Source organism: Ictidomys tridecemlineatus, chromosome 1 (genome assembly GCF_052094955.1).
Source record: "Ictidomys tridecemlineatus isolate mIctTri1 chromosome 1, mIctTri1.hap1, whole genome shotgun sequence".
NCBI classification, from domain to species: domain Eukaryota; kingdom Metazoa; phylum Chordata; class Mammalia; order Rodentia; family Sciuridae; genus Ictidomys; species Ictidomys tridecemlineatus.
Window position 1 is genome coordinate 129,492,455 of NC_135477.1, and position 16,466 is coordinate 129,508,920.

Consider the following 16,466-nt stretch of genomic DNA (forward strand, 5'->3'; position numbering starts at 1 on the left):
GCTTTCTAGGAGTTTTTATTAGGAACTGATATTGGATTTTTGTCAAATGCTTTTTCTGTGTCTATTGAGATGATTGTGTGGATTTTCTTTTTTCTAGTTAGTTAATGTGATTAACTTCATTGTTTTTCCAAATGTTAAACCAACACAGCATTCTTGGGATAAACCTTACTTGGCAGTAATCTATTATTATTTTTATGTATTGTCAGATTTGATCTACTAAAATTTTGTTCAGAATTTTTGTATCTGTGTTCATGAGGGATGTTGATCTCTAATGTGTGTAGTGTGGTTTTTGTATAATGGTTTTGTGTGCTTGCTTCATAAAATGAGTTGAAAAGTATTTTCTCCTCTTCTGTTTTCTGGGTAGTTATGAGTGGAATTGCTGGGTCACATGGTAATTCTGTGATGTTGTGTTCATATTATTTCTTACAGTGTTTGGTAGAATTACCAGTGAAGTTGTAAAGTCATCTAGGCCTGGAGTTTTCTTGCTGAGAGGTTTTTAACTGCAAGTCCAACTTTTAAAAATATACATGGGGCTATTTTTTTTTTTAAGATACAATCTTGCTTTATTCCCCTGGCTGGCCTTGAATTTATGATCCTCCTGCCTCAACCTCTAGAGTAGCTGGGACTACTGTTGCATATCTCGTGCCCAGCCATATAGGACTGTTTGGAGTTCGGCATTGGAGTACCTATTTTTGAGTAAGCTCTTTGTATATTGTCTGTCAGGGAATTTGGTATTTCATACTGGGGATTGAACCCAGGGGTTCATATGTGATAGCTTACATTACATGGGGGAGGAGAGCTGGGTGGGTTTCCATGATCAGTTGTCCCCTGTGTAAGCCTTCTATGTTAGAAAAGGAGCTGTGTGTTGCTGAGAAGAAAGTGTATTCTGTCATTGATGGGTGAAATATCCCATATATGTCTGTTAAGTGTAAGTTATCAATTGTGTTTTTTAGTTTTATAGCTTTGTTTAGTTTTTGTGTGGAAGATCTATCCAGTGGTGAGAGAGGTACATTAAAGTCACCCAGTATTGAAATTGAGAAGGATTTGTTTGATGTATGTATATGCTCCGTTGTTTGGGGCATGAATATAATTGTTATGTCTTGTTGATGTATAGTTCTCTAAAGCAGTTTAAAATGGCTTCCTTTGTCCCTTCTGATTAACTGTGGCTTGAAGTCTACTTTATCTAATATAAGGATAGAAACAAACCCCTGATTGTTTACAAGATCCATGTGATTGATATGTGTTGTTTCCCATCCTTTTACCTTCAGTTTGAGGATGTCTTTGCCTATGAAGTGAGTCTCTTAAAGGCACCATATTGTTGGGTTTTGTTTTTTAGTCTAGTCTGCTAGTCTGTTTTTTGATTGATTGTAGGCCATTGGCATTCAATGTTTTTTTTTTTAATTTTTAATTATAGATGGACACAATACCTTTATTTTACTTATTTATTTTTATGTGGTGCTGAGGATCGAACCCAGTGCCCTCACCCATGTGAGGCAATCACTCTACCACTGAGCTACAACCCCAGCCCCTTGATGCTGTTATTGAGAAATGGTTTTTATTCCCTGTCATTTTAATTTGTTTCTGGTTTTTACTTTGAATTGATTTCTCCTTTGATTGATTATTCTTCGAATATAGTTCCTCCCTTTGCTGGTTTTCACTTTTATTTTTCATTTCTTTATGAAATATTTATTGAGAATGTTTTGTAGTACAAGTTTTCTAGTTGTGGAAGTTTTTTTTTTTTAATTTCATTGTCAATTCTGAAGCTTAATTTTGCTGAGTATAGCATTCTTGTCTGACATCCAGTTTCTTTTAGAGCTTAGTATATATTATTCCAAGACCTCCTAGCTTTGAGGATCTAAGTTGAAAAATCAGCTGAGATCTGTATTGATTTCCCTGTAAATGTAATTTGTTGTTTTCTCTCTCAGCCTTTAAAATTCTATTCTTATTCTGGATGCCTAATATACTTATTCTGTATGTTAGTCATTTTCACAATAATGTGCCTAAGTGGGTCTATTGTAATTTTGTATATTTGGGGGTCCTATTGTTACCACTGTTGACCTGATGAGTCCTTGCTTCCCCATTGTTGAAGAATAACGCCAGAGAAGCATGCCAAGGCAAGGTCAGAGTAGAAATTAGAAGTTTATTAAAGGACAGCAGAAAAGACTTCTCCTAGAGGAAGAAGGGGACCAGAGAGGTGTAATTCCTGGAAGTGCGGGTTGTTTCCCCTTTTCATAGTTCTTTCAGTGATGGAATGTAGGTTGGAAGGCCCAAGGGGTGGGACACACATGGGCCAAAGAAATAATCTGGGCAGGAAGGACTACATTCACACTTCTTTGGGTTGGGCTATCTTCAAATCTGCTGGGGCTGTTCATTAACATTTCTTTGGGATGGACTTTGGGCCTAGGGCTTTATTAACATTTCAAGAGTTGCTCAACTTTTCTGGAAATTCATTCTCAACATGGCCTCCATTTTAGATTTTACTTGATATTAGACCCTAACTACACTGACTGCCTAATTTTAAATCTGGCTTCACTATAAGCCTCCTGTATCTGGTTTTCCATTTCATTCTTTAGGTCTGGGAAATTTTCTTACATTGTTTCATTGAAAAGATTGTGCATTCTGTTGGTTTGTATCTGCGTGCCTTCATCTATCCTAATAAATCTTAAATTTGGTCTTTTGAGTTTGTCCCATATTTCTTGCAAATTCTGTTCATGGTCTCCTAACATCTTTTCTTCATGGTCAACTTTATTTTCAAGATTATATAATTTGTCTTCATTGCCTGAAACTCTTCTGAGTGGTCTGGTCTGTTGGTGATGTTTTCAGTTGAATTTTTAATTTAGTTTATTGATTTCTTCATTTTGAGAATTTCTGCTTGATTTTTTTTTCAGAATCTCTTACCTCTTTATTGAAGTTATCTTTCACTTCCTGTATTTTCTCTCTGATTTTACTCCTTATGTCATCCTTTACATCAAAGATCAATTTGACTGTGTACATTCTAAATGCCTTCTGACAATTCTTCTACTGTAGTATTGTGGGATTCCGTCATTGAAGTATCTTGGTTTGGTTGGGGTGATTTGTTCGTTTGCTTTTTCATGTTATTTGTGTGTCTACCCATCTAGCAGTCCAAACTAGCAGTCTGAGGGAGTAGAGTTTCTATCCTGTGGACTTGTAATGTTCCTGAAGGTTTCCAGTACCTCATTCTTTTATTATATCCAACCTCAGTCCCCAGTCTGCTTTGAATGTCCAGTATTAAATTCCAGTAAATTTCTCTTCACCCCTTTTTTTGTTTGTTTGTTTACCTACTTGCTGAGAAGCTGCCTGTCTGCTTTCTTGTTTCACACCACAGAGCAGCCAAAAAAGCAACCTCCTCTATTCTGCCATCTTGAAATTTCCATGGTAATTCACTTATAGAACTAAGTTAAATTTTTATTCTGCTTCTTGGGAGTGTTCACTATGAAGATTATGTATGGGGTCACAGTCTAAAAAAAAAATGACAGATGTTTTACAGCTCAGTAATTTAGCTCTCACAAATGTATAGAATCTTACAATTTACTAAGTGAATATTTCTTCATTCTCTGCTTCATTTCTTCCTCAAGATACCAGTAAAATAGGAAGAGCGTATGATTTTTACAGACATTAAACCCAAGGCCCAAGAGTTATAATGACTGACTTCTAGGTCATCCAATGTGTTAATGGCAAAGTTGGAACCCACAGCTTGGTCTCTTTCCTTGGTGCCTGGCCACTTTGTACTCATGCTTTATTTGGTACTGCTTTGATAATCAGCTTTTCTTAAGGCTCCCTGACAGAGGTAAAAGCTAGTGGCAATTTAGTGTTTCCCAAGGAAGGTTTTTGCTTTTTGGCCAGACTAGGGACGCTGGAATTAATAGTTGAGTAAACATTATAAGTGACAAAACATATCTGATAAGGAAATTATTTTTTCAGCTTTAATCTAGAAATGGAACATGGCTAATGAGTGAATAATTCCCATTTGTAGCTGAAATGTAATAATCCATTGTAATACATTTTGCTCAAAGGTTGGTTAGTAGAGATGGTGAGAGCCAATGGCTGACTATATTCATATGCAAACAACTAAATTCTGGTGAATATCAAAGGACCTGATTTCTACTCCTGTATTTTCTTATTATTTTTTTCCAGTAATCATGGTTCTATTTTTATATCTCTGAATTCTAGGTCGTAGTTTCTCTGATTTTTAACTAGTAAGAAGGAAGAAGAAGCAAATTTTTTGAAATATTGAATCAGAGGGTATACCTAGGTACACAGAAGGAATCTTGGACCAAGAATCAGACACATTTGAGTTCTAGTCCAGCTTTGCCTTTGAGTCACTATGTGATTTGAGATAGCATTTAACTACTGTGAACCTAAGTAGTGATAATACTTATCTACTCAGTAGCATTGCTGAGAATATTAAATGAGATATTACTAAAGTGTTTAGCGCTGTGTGTTACCTTGCTCAATTAATAGCAGTTACCACTGTCTGATAATTGTTGTGGTTATAATGGTCAGCAGCATCGGAGAGGGGTTGGATTGTGATCTTGATTCTGATACTTTATTATTATTTTTTTAACAGACCACTACATACACTCGCCGGGGCCATGGGACGTGCACCAGCCCAGGTTGCTCCTTCACATATGTCACTAGGCACAAACCACCTAAGTGCCCTACCTGTGGTAACTTCCTAGGAGGGAAGTGGATCCCAAAGGTAAGGTCCGTTGACCATTGTTGTTTTGGAAACACAACAGAGTAAGCTTCCTGTTGCCCTTAAGAGCAGATAACTTTTTAAAAATTGATACTTTTAATTTTGACCATCATTTTCATTATAAACAGTTTATAAAATTAAAAAATAATAACAGAAAATAAAATTTTATGTGTAATTTTTTGTGTATGTTGATGGAGATTGGGCCCAGGGCCTCATGCTTGTGAAGCAAATGTTCTACCACTGAGCTACACCTTCAGCCTTTATCCACAATCATATCATCCAAAGAAAAGCCTTATTACTTAACATTTTGGTATGTTTTCTTTTAGTCCATTTTTCTACGAACATGTTATGTATATTTTTTCATTTAACTTAATATCTATTAAATATTCTTTAACAATATTATCTTTAATTGCTTCTTAATTTCCCATGAATGACTACAGTATGCTAATTTACTCACTTCCTGTTAAGACTAACTTAATAATCTATCCCCCACACTGCTTAATTATTATTATTATTATTATTATTATTATTTTGGGTAATGGGGATTGAACTCAGGAGCACTCAAGCACTGAGCCACATCCCCAGCCCTATTTTCTGTTTTATTTAGAGATAAGGTCTCATGAGTTGCTTATCGCCTCACCCTTGCTGAGGTTGGCTTTGAACTTGCAATCCTCCTGCCTCAGCCTCCCAAGTCACTGGGTTTACAGGCATGCACCACCACATCTGGCTTTCATTGCATAGCTCTCATCTTTTCACTGCTTAGCTTAAAACCTTTACTTCTCCTGTAGAAGTGGAAGTCCTTAACTTAACTTGGTATTCAAGTCTTCCATCATCTAACTCTAATGCATCCCCTTCCTCCTTCCCACCCTTCCTTCTTTTCTCTTTCTGCATTTCTCTCCTGTAGACAAACAAGTTGGTTATTTTTTCCTGAAATGAATGTATAATGATAGATCATGACTCAATGTAAATGTTATTTTTTTTTCTGTGAAACATACCTAGGTTTCCTTAGGGAAGAATGAATGACTTTCTCTGTATGTATGCCTTTGACACTTTTAAGTAGCAGTTATCACCATTTAACAGTGTTTCTGTTTGTGTCATGTCATAAGCTTCTCCATGATCTTTGTGTCCCCTACAGCTTTTATCCCTAGAAGATGTTCATATGGTGTTTTAGTTCCGCGTGTTTGTTAACTTGTTGTACACTTGGCATTGACTGGATAAAATGTACATGCTTGTCATGTTTTTTATATGATACTAAATTTTTAGGGTCAAAATGAATGGAATAGCCAGGCATGGTGGCACATTCCTGTAATCCCACCAACTGGGGAGGCTGAGGCAGGAGCATGGCAAGTTCAAGGGCAACTCGGCAACTTAGCAAGGCCCTAAGTAACATAGTGAAACCCTGTCCCAAAAAAAAGGGGTTGAGGGTGTGGGTTAGTGATAAAATGTCCCCAGGTTCAATCCCCAGAACCAAAAAGAAAAAAGAATGGTATATATTTAATTCTCAATTCTAAGAGAAATGCTTACCAGGACTGGAATGGATGGGAAAGGTTTTATAAGAGATGATCTTGAAGGATCAATAGCACGTTATATAAGTAGAAAAGGAAAGAGAGGGGTACTGTTTTTATGAACCTTACTTGGGCTAGGATTTTAATAATCATGTGTTTGAGTTGGCATGATCCACTGAGTTATAAGTTATAATCAACTTATAAACAAAAAAGCTTCATTTGTCCCACAGTTTTGGAGGTTTCAGCCCATAGTCCATTAGCCCCATTGTTTGGGGGCCTGTGGCAAAGTGGTGGCACATTCTGGTAGGAGTGTTTGGTGACAGAAAATTTCTTACCTCATGGCCAGTAAGTACAAGGTAGAGAAGAGACCATGAACCCACAATCTCCTTCAAGGATGCTCTCCCAGGGTCTATAAAACCTCTACTTGGTCACACCTTCTAAAGGTTGTATGTCCCCTTACATACCATCCTGGGGAACAAGCCTTTAACACATGGATATTTGGGGGATAGCTTAAGATTCAAACAACAGCAATTACAATACAGTTTTGGGGTTACCATCCTTAGATCAAACTTAAGCTTCTAAAGTTTTTAGCTGTGCAACCTTAGACAAGTTGTCATATCTGTATTCCTTAGTTAAGATTTTTTCTCATCTACAAATGGACGTTAATAATAAGGATCACTGGAGGGATCAAATGAGATTATCCATGAGTGGATGGCACATTTTTCATATATAGTAAACCTTAGTAAATGTTCCTTGTTGGGGCAGCGGTTGTGGCTCAGCAGTAGAGCGCTCGCCTAACATGTGCGAGGCCCCTGGGTTCCATCCTCAGCACCACGTAAAAATAAATAAAGTTATTTTGTTAAAAAAAAAAAAGTTCCTTGTTGTCATGATTGACATTTATATAACTATTATTGCTATGCATGCTGTCGCTTCTTTTTTTTTTTTGTAGCATAGTAACTATTTTTTTTCTTTTTATTGGTTGTTCAAAACATTACAAAGCTCTTGACATATCATATTTCATACATTTGATTCAAGTGGGTTATGAACTGAAGTTTTGTTGAGTTTCTTGTTTTTTTTTTAATTTTTTTAATTTTTTTTATTTTTTTAAGTTTTCGGCGGACACAACATCTTTGTATGTGGTGCTGAGGATCAAACCGGGGCCGCACGCATGCCAGGCGAGCGGGCTACTGCTTGAGCCACATCCCCAGCCACTGTTGAGTTTCTTGTGTGGCACGAAAACAAGTTTTTTCTTAGCTACTTGCCCTGCCCCTGCCCCTCAATCTTTTTTTATTTTATTTTATTTTTTTTTATTGTTGGTTGTTCAAAACATTACATAGTTCTTGACATATCATATTTCACACTTTGATTCAAGTGGGTTATGAACTCCCATTTTTACCCCGTATACAGATTGCAGAATCACATCAGTTACACTTCCATTGATTTACATATTGCCATACTCTGTCTGTTGTATTTTGCTGCCTTTCCTGTCCTCTACTATCCCCCCTCCCCTCCCCTCCCCTCCCCTCCCCTCTTCTCTCTCTACCCCCTCTACTGTAATTCATTTCTCCCCCTTGTATTATTTTTCCCTTTCCCCTCACTTCCTCTTGTATGTAATTTTGTATAACCCTGAGGGTCTCCTTCCATTTCCATGCAATTTCCCTTCTCTCTCCCTTTCCCTCCCACCTCTCATCCCTGTTTAATGTTAGTCTTCTTCTCATGCTCTTCTTCCCTACTCTGTTCTTAGTTACTCTCCTTATATCAAAGAAGACATTTGGCATTTGTTTTTTAGGGATTGGCTAGCTTCACTTAGCATAATCTGCTCTAATGCCATCCATTTCTTTCCAAATTCTATGATTTTGTCATTTTTTAATGCAGAGTAATACTCCATTGATGCCCCCCAATCTTGATTTGCTAAGTCAGAATTTTTTTCTCCAGCGTTAGAATGAATTTGAAAAGAAAAAAATAAAAAGGTAACACTTCAGCATCAATACACTTTAGAATTTTAGAGAAATAGTGACTGGTTTATCAAGTAATTCAACTTTTTTTAGCTGAGAGAAAAATTGAAGTGACTTGCTAAGTTCATATAGTTAATTATGCCAGCACCTTTTCCACTAAACATTTCTTGGACACTACTATGTCATTTAGCTGCAACATCTAAGATTTCTTGAGTTCTCATGTTTGAGGCAGCAAATATCAATTGTTTCTGTAGGCTCCATATGTTTTTATACCAGTCATGAAATGACTCATCTTTTCTTGTATTGTTCTAGAGTTTATACTGGCTAAAGTTCACCCAAGGAATGTGTGGTATAGTTCCCAATTAATTGGGTGGGACAAAAGATAGCATATGAGGCTGTTTAACTCAAGGCTTCATTCATATAGAGTCTGATAGTGATAATTGAGTTCTCTCTTAATGGACTGCTGGTTGTATTTACCTTCCATCTTGAAAGAAAAGCAACATCTAAAGGGGTAGATTAAGTTAAGGAAATGTGGGATCACCGTAGGGTTGTTGCTCAGATTGCTTATAGTATCATTCCTGCAAACGATTTTTGTCTGTAATAGCCTACTTATTAAGCTGTGATTTTGCTCAAAAATCACATCTCTGAAGACGGATATAGTCTGCTGTTTTTCTGCTCTTCCATCCTGTGCTAAAAAACTCTGCAGTTTACTTGGAACTTTTACCCATGCTTATTCATCCTTGGGCTAGTGTGTGTTCAAATTTGAGAATGCTTTACTGGAGAGCTCTTAAATGTCATTGGTTATTGGTGTGTACCCAGAAACAGTACACTACCCAGGTAGCTTTGTGAATACGAGGGGTTTTTGGTAGTCAGTAGGTGAGTTTTAATAACATTAGCTTCAGATGCTAAACTTCCTGGAACATGCAGGAATAAACTGAGCTATCCAAAATGCTGGCTTGCTCCTGCTGACAAACACTGAGAGTCCAACCCTCTGTTATTTCTTAGTGGGAACATGAGGATTTAGAAGAAGCTTGCCTTAGACCATGTAACTCATTAGGAGTGGAGCTGAGCACAGATGGAACCTAGCTTTCATGTTTTGTATGTGTGTGTGTGTGTGTGTGTGTAAATGCTATTTTTTCTGTAGAGGTGCTTCTTGGATAAAAGATAAGGGACCAAGAACTTTACTATAAAAAAGTAGATTTGAGATAGCAGATGAAGTTTTTAATGAATTGGAATATTTTCTAGCACATAATTAATATGGATGAATTAATTTGTCCCAGTATGAAACATGTGACATATATGCAAGTCATTCTAAAGACTCATCTGAAGGAATCTGGTGAAGGCAAGGTTTTCTACCAGGGAGTAGAAACATGATGTGACCATATTGGTACCACCAAGATAAATAGCTTTGGATTTAGAAGCCCAATATGACATATGTCATCCTCTTCTCTAGGAGCTTTGAAAATTAAGACTAAAAAATTGCCAACGTTTATTTGATGAAAAAGCAGTATGCCAAAAAGAAATTTGTTAGAAGGAGAATAGATTTATCCCAACCGAGGTATTTAACTGTAGTGAATGTCCCTTGGGATCAAAAGACTCAGATTCATTTTGTACTTGTAAGTTAGCCCCTTCTTTGTGGACTTCAGTTTTCTATGTTATTATTAAGAGGATCATCTGAGAGAATATTTGTGTGTGGTGTTGTCACTTGTAAAATGCATACAATATATTCTTTCTTTTTTCTAGGAAAAGCCAGCCAAAGTCAAAGTAGAATTGGCTTCAGGTGTCTCTTCCAGAAGTTCTATGGTTAAAAGAAATCAGCAGCCTGTCACCACTGAGCAAAACTCCTCTAAAGAAAATGCCTCCAAACTGACTCTGGAAAACTCAGAAGCTGTAAGCCAGCTCTTAAATGTAGCTCCTCCAAGAGAAGTGGGTGAGGAGAATGAGTGGGAGGAAGTGATCATCTCTGATGCCCATGTTTGGGTCAAGGAAGCTCCTGAGAGTCGTGGTACAGCAGTCAGTAAGACGCCAGTTGTCAAGAGTGGTGTGCAGCCCGAAGTCATTTTGGGGACAACTGAGAATGACATTCCTGGACCAGACATACCACCACCAGCTGAGGGGACCAGCACCTCTAGTCCGCTCTCTGCTCCTAAGAAATCTGCAGGGTACGTCAATATGGTTATAGATTATTGAGACTGTGTCTGTAGCAACTTTGGAAATGCCCCACATTTGCTTTGTCCCGTGTCCATGATAAAGGTTCCTCTTTTAGAGATACAGAAACCAAGGCCTAGAGACATGTAATGATTTGCCTTTCCCCCTATGCTTTGCTGTCCATGCTCTGCTTTCAGAGTCCTGTATACTTTTTCTTGTCAATTCCTAAAGCATTTGTGAGAATCTCTTTGGTACAAGCTCTGGGCAGTATTATAAACTATGAGTTACCAATCCTGGGTATCATATCTGGAAAGTGAAACCTTATACCCTAAAGAAAGAGTTCTTAACTGCTGTTCAGAAGATGCAGTTCTAGTCATAACCTTCCCTTGAAAGAGTCATTTCATACCTCTTGACTTCAGTTTTCTTTTCTGAAAAATCTTGAGTTAGATATTTAAAAATATCCTCTTTAGGCTGAGTTTGTAGCTCAGTGGTAGAGCGCATACCTTGCATGTGTGAGGCACTGGGTTTGATCCTTACCATCACATAAAAATAAAGAAGTACAGTAAAAGTATTGCTGGGTGCAGTGGCACATGCCTGTAATCCCAGTGGCTTGGGAGGTTGAGGCAGGAGGATATCCAGTTCAAAGCCAGTCTCAGCAACTTAGGCTCCTAACAATTCAGCAAGACTCTGACCCTAAATAAAATGTTTAAAAAGAACTGAGGATGTGGCTTAGTGGTTAAACGCCCCTGCATTCAATCCCTGATAGCCAAAACAAATAAACAAAAAAGGTATTGTGTTTATCTACAACTGTGTGACTGTGTGAAACATGCAACTCAGCACCTTACAAAGGGGCGGATGTCAGTAAGTTTGGGCCTTTTTTTCACTTGTTTCTTCTTTATTAAAGGCTTAACTGGATTCTCCTTGTTGCCCTTGTAGCAGGCTATTGTGTTTTTACAACTGAAGATTTTTGTTTGTTTATATCAGTGGCTCTAAAGTGGGATCAGCTTTGCCCCCAGGGACATTTTGGCAATGTTTAAAGATATTTTTAGTTGCCACAACTGGGAAGGGGTTTTTCTGCTAGCATCTAGAGGGATGCTAAACATCCTCCAATGTGTAGAATAGCCTTCCATAACAAAGAATATATCTGTCTCAAAATGTTAATAATACCGAGTTTGAAATTCTGGTTTATATTAATGATTTTTAATATTTTTGAATAGAAAATATTCATGTGATCAAAACTCAAAAAGCACAAGGAATAAACATTAAAAAAACTCACTCCTATCCCATTATTTAGTCATTCATTTTTTAAAGACAGTTTTTCCAACAAAAAAGGTATTGTGTCCATCTACATCTGATGCTTCTAGAAATAGTTTTAAGCATATACAAATATGTATATATATGTGTGTTTGTTTTCCTATGTGTGTTCTTTAACACAAATGGTAGCATAGCATACTTCTATGTCTTGCTTTTTTTTTTTTTTTTTAATTGGTATACTTTGGAGATAGTTTAATATCCTTTAAGAATGAAGTTGTGATCTTTAGGTCAACTTTTGTTTGTGGCATGTTAATCACGTTAGCAACTGAGGAGGCCTTCTATGATACAAGCCTTGTGCTTAGTATTTGTGCTTCTAAGATGAAGAAAACATAGTTGGTTATCCTGCCTCTAAGCTGCCTTTATGTGGGAGGCTCGAACCCTTTAAGCACTTGCTTTAATTAGAGGCAGTGAAATATCATAACTATAATACCTGTTGGTAGTATACACTGTTGACATTGTTGTATACTTTTGAATCTTTGTAATGATCCCATAAATATATAAGTAATTACTATCCCATTCTACATTTTAGAAATTTGAGATTAACAGAAGAGTGAAATCACTTGCCCAGAGCCCAGATACATAATGATTGAATCTGAACTCAGTCTATCTGATCTGATAGTTTAACTTCTGAACTATCTACTAATAAAATGCTGTTTGGAAATACCATTTTGGTTTTCTTCCCCTTGGTCCAGAATTTCTAGGAGATTCCCTTCTTGTTTCTTTTTTTTTTCCCCTAGATTTGACCTGCTCACCACTGGACCCAGAGCCCCAGAGCTTAAAGGCAGAGCACGGGGAAAGCCCTCATTACTGGCTGCAGCCAGACCCATGAGAGCAATTCTGCCAGCCCCAGCTAATATAGGGCGAGGCAGCAGCATAGGACTGCCCAGGGCCAGGCAGGCCTTTCCCCTGAGTGGTAAGAGCTGAGACAGACCTTGGAGGAGGGGCTGTCTTGGAGGGGAGCAGAAGTGGGGTGGAGAGTGGAGATAAGAGACTTGGGAAAATGAATGCATATAAGTCACCAGTTTGACTTCTGGATTTCTCAGATAAGGCTCCTTCTGTGAGGACTTGTGGCCTGAAGCCAAGCACACTGAAGCAGCTGGGCCAGCCCATCCAGCAGCCATCTAGCACTGGTGAAGTGAAGGTAAGACCTATCCCCCAAAAAGGGAGTTTGGAGCTATGGCTGCTTCTATATAATTTATTAAATCCCCTAGGCAAAAGGCAGTTCTTAAACTGATAGGTCTCTGGGAGGAGGTTAATGTGAATGATTTAAGTCATGTCTTTTTATAAAAGAATATATGTTTTTAAATCTTCTATTTAGAAATAATCTACAATTTAGGGGAAAATTGCCCCCCCCAAAAGTACAGAGACCATCCATATACTTTTTATTAAGTCACTTATTAGTGTATTAGCCCATTTTACTTTATCATTAATGTTTCTGCACAAACCTCCCCTGTGTGTGTACACATACATGTGTATATATAAGACATTCATAATTTAAGTTATATGGCTCCTTAATACTTTGTGTATTTCCAGAAAATAGGGATAGTCTTTTACTGAAATATTGATGCACCGTTTAAATAAATTAACTCATGTATTTTGATAGTGGGGATTGAACCCTATCCCCAATCCTTTTTATTTTGAGACGGTCTCACTAAATTGCTTGTTAAGTGCTGAGGCTCTCCTCAAATTTGCAGTCCTCCTCCTTTAGCTTCCTCAGTTGCTAGGATTGCAGGCATGCACCACCAAGCCTAGCTTGATGCACATTAATTTCATATTGATGTTCTAGTTTTGTCAGTTTTACAAGTTACATAAACATTTCCCCCTTCAGTATAGGATCCAGTCTAGGATTAGACATTGCATTTAGTTTTAATAATCTGTTTAGTCTCCCCACCCCCTTTAAAAAGCCACAAGCTGTTTTGCTAGTCTTAAGGCATTTAACAGGTACATGAAATTGTATATTCTAAAATTCAACTTAAATTCACCTTATAGAATAATTAATTTAGAATTTCTTTGTTTTTGTTTATATGAATGCATGGTTATTATAGAAGATACAGAAAAATCAGGTGAAGAAAGAAGAAAATAAATCCTTTATGATCTGCCATGTAGAATTAACCTGCTGTTTCAGTTTTCATGTCTTTTCCTGAATTTGTGTTTATTTTTTTTAATATAATTTAAAACCTAAAACATGACTCTTATTCCATGTACTAGTTTGTATCATATCTTTCATTCTATTTAGTAATAATTGCTATTAAAGATTTTCCTAGGTATCAAAATTCCATGTATCCAAGCATATTCTTAGATTTTTAAAATTTATTTTTTAATTTTTTTATGTAAATGTAATTTTTTATGTAAATATTCTCAAAAATTCTCTAAGTCAGCATTTTTAAGACTATACTGTGACTTCAGTGACACATCTTTTTGTGTTTTTCTCTTTTGTTTTTTGCTTACAATTGAAGCAGGGCCTCCTACGTGCTAGCCAAGAAATCTACTACTGAGGCACAGTGATAAACCCAGCAGCCCAGTAATAAACAAATTTTTACAGTATAGCCCAGTAAATAGACACATTGAAACAGTTCCCTTGTTATGTGCCATCACTTTGGTGTTTCCTATTCCTGTTGGTAAAATGGGTTTACCCTTTAAATTTATTTCATGACCTCTTGGGGTGGATTGTAGCCTGTGGTTTTTGAGTGGTCATGGACCAGGTTAGAATAGGAGAATCAGTCTGCCATCTCCCTTGCTATGTGCTTCCTTTTTTTTTTTTTTTTTTTTGATACTTGGGATTGAACAAGGGTACTTTACCACTGAGCTTTATCCCCACCCTTTTTATTTTTTATTTTGAGATAGGGTCTTGCAAAGTTGATGAATGCCTCACTAAGTTGGCTAAGGCTGGCCTCAAATGTGTAATTCTCCCACCTCAGCCTCCTAGTTGCTGGGATTATAGGTGTGCACCACTGTGCCCAGCTGCTATATGGTCTTTGTAGGTTGACTTTCTTTGTTTGACATTCTAAATTTGCCTTGACAAATGGCAACTAGCTTTTATTTGGAGGGTTGTTCTGTTTCTCACCCAGATGTGGTGGCAGCTCTGAGTGTATGTATATATTAGTTTATTTTTCATTGCTTAGATAAAATACCTGAGAAAATCAAAAGAGGAAAGATTTTAGAGGTTTCAGTCCATAGTCACTTGGGGTTTTTGTTTTGGGGCTGTGGTAAGGCAGAACATTTTGCATTGGTGTACAAGCCATCAGCAAATGAAGCTTTGGGGAATATTCCAGATCCAGATTATAACAGTGTATGATCTGGTGGTACAGATGGAAGGTATTAGTCAACTTCCAGCCCCTAGAATCCCTTCATGTACACTCTGTCACTTGAATAAACACACAGTCTTCTCTGTAGTTTCCTTTTGACCAGCAACTCTGGGTGTTTGTTAAAAAGCCACAAGCTGTTTTGCTAGTCTTAAGTCATTTAACAGGTACATGAAATTATATATTCTAAAATTCAATTTAAATTCACCTTATAGAATAATTAATTTAGAATGCCTTTGTTTTTATTTATATAAATACTTAAAGAGCCTTTGAAAATTTTATAGGTAGTAGTAAAGGAGGAAAACAACCATGATCTTCCTCTTACCCTGTGACATTTAGTGACAAGTCTTCCACACTCCTTCTATACTAACATTTGTCAATTATATATTTGTGTATAGAGTTATTATATGTTTTTATTATGTGATAATTATCAGTCTGATTCATGGTGTTCTTGGTACACAGTGTTAGAAGCTATATGGAGAAGTCTGGCAACTCCTGGACATGCCACTTAGCCTTTGGTGGGCTGGTGACTGCTGGTTGGCAGTCCAGAGGACTTATTTGGAGGAGAGCTCAACAAATTCCCCAGGAAGCCATTTCCTTAAGTTGTTTGAGGACACAGACTTCAGGAGTTTGAGGTTTAAAAGTAGCACTAATAACTTATTCTGATCCACAGATACCAGGTGGCCCGAACAACAGGACTTCTCAGGTGAAAGTTGTAGAGGTCAAGCCTGACATGTTTCCTCCGTATAAGTACAGCTGCACTGTCACACTGGTAAGCCACATGGTGGTATTGCTTTGGAACTTTAGGAAGCATATGAAGCTGGGGAAGAAGGTGGTGGTAGCTTAGAGTGAGAGCAGGGTCAGATAAAAGTTGTTAATGTCAAAGATCCTGTCACCCATACAGATGATCACTTCTGGGTGAGTGTGCTAGGCGGTCTAGGGTTTTTTCCTGATGTCTATAATGCATAGGCCAGCCGAGATCAGGATATTTATGTTGAGAGTAGTCAGAGATGAGAATGTAGTCCAGATTTAGCATTCAGCAGTCTTTGAACTTTTTGGCCTAGAAAGTGTGATTCACAAATAAATTTTAAGCATTTTTCTCCCTAAAACAGACATTCAACACTAGTATCTTAAAGGGTTTGAGAAGGAATTTAGTAAAACAACTTGTTTTGTTTAGCCTAGCATTTCCAATGAGTTTCCCTTCCCCTTTTTCCTTTTATTTTTACCCTAACACATATTAACATCTTGATAAATGAATGTATGACTTTTGCAAGGTAAGCAGCATGGAACAGTGGAACATACCCTGTAGACAGTTGGAAGACTGAGTTCAAAAGTAGTTCTAGCTGTGTCCCTGGCATGCCATACGGTCCTAGATGAGACTCTGTATCTTGTCCTCAGTTTTGCCAACTATAAAATGCTGCATTAGTTTAGGTATCTTTGAGGCTCCTATCACTCAACATTCTGTAGCTCTGTTGGTCCTTAAGGTTATAACCAGTCAGATTGTTTATGGCAGTCTCTCTGGCTG

At 37.3% G+C, this 16,466-nt stretch overlaps 1 protein-coding gene across 4 annotated transcripts in view; it reads left to right on the forward strand.

The window, feature by feature from the left end:
- The window catches only part of Hmgxb3 (HMG-box containing 3), a 49,580-nt gene that overhangs the window by 10,739 nt on the left and 22,375 nt on the right, over window positions 1-16,466 (forward strand). For all 4 annotated transcript variants that reach the window (XM_040272857.2, XM_040272858.2, XM_040272859.2 and 1 more), the window contains 5 exons: window positions 4,589-4,720; window positions 9,921-10,339; window positions 12,377-12,552; window positions 12,683-12,780; window positions 15,615-15,713. In XM_040272857.2, the coding sequence (XP_040128791.2) occupies window positions 4,589-4,720; window positions 9,921-10,339; window positions 12,377-12,552; window positions 12,683-12,780; window positions 15,615-15,713 (924 nt within the window). The remainder of the gene's footprint in view (window positions 1-4,588; window positions 4,721-9,920; window positions 10,340-12,376; window positions 12,553-12,682; window positions 12,781-15,614; window positions 15,714-16,466) is intronic.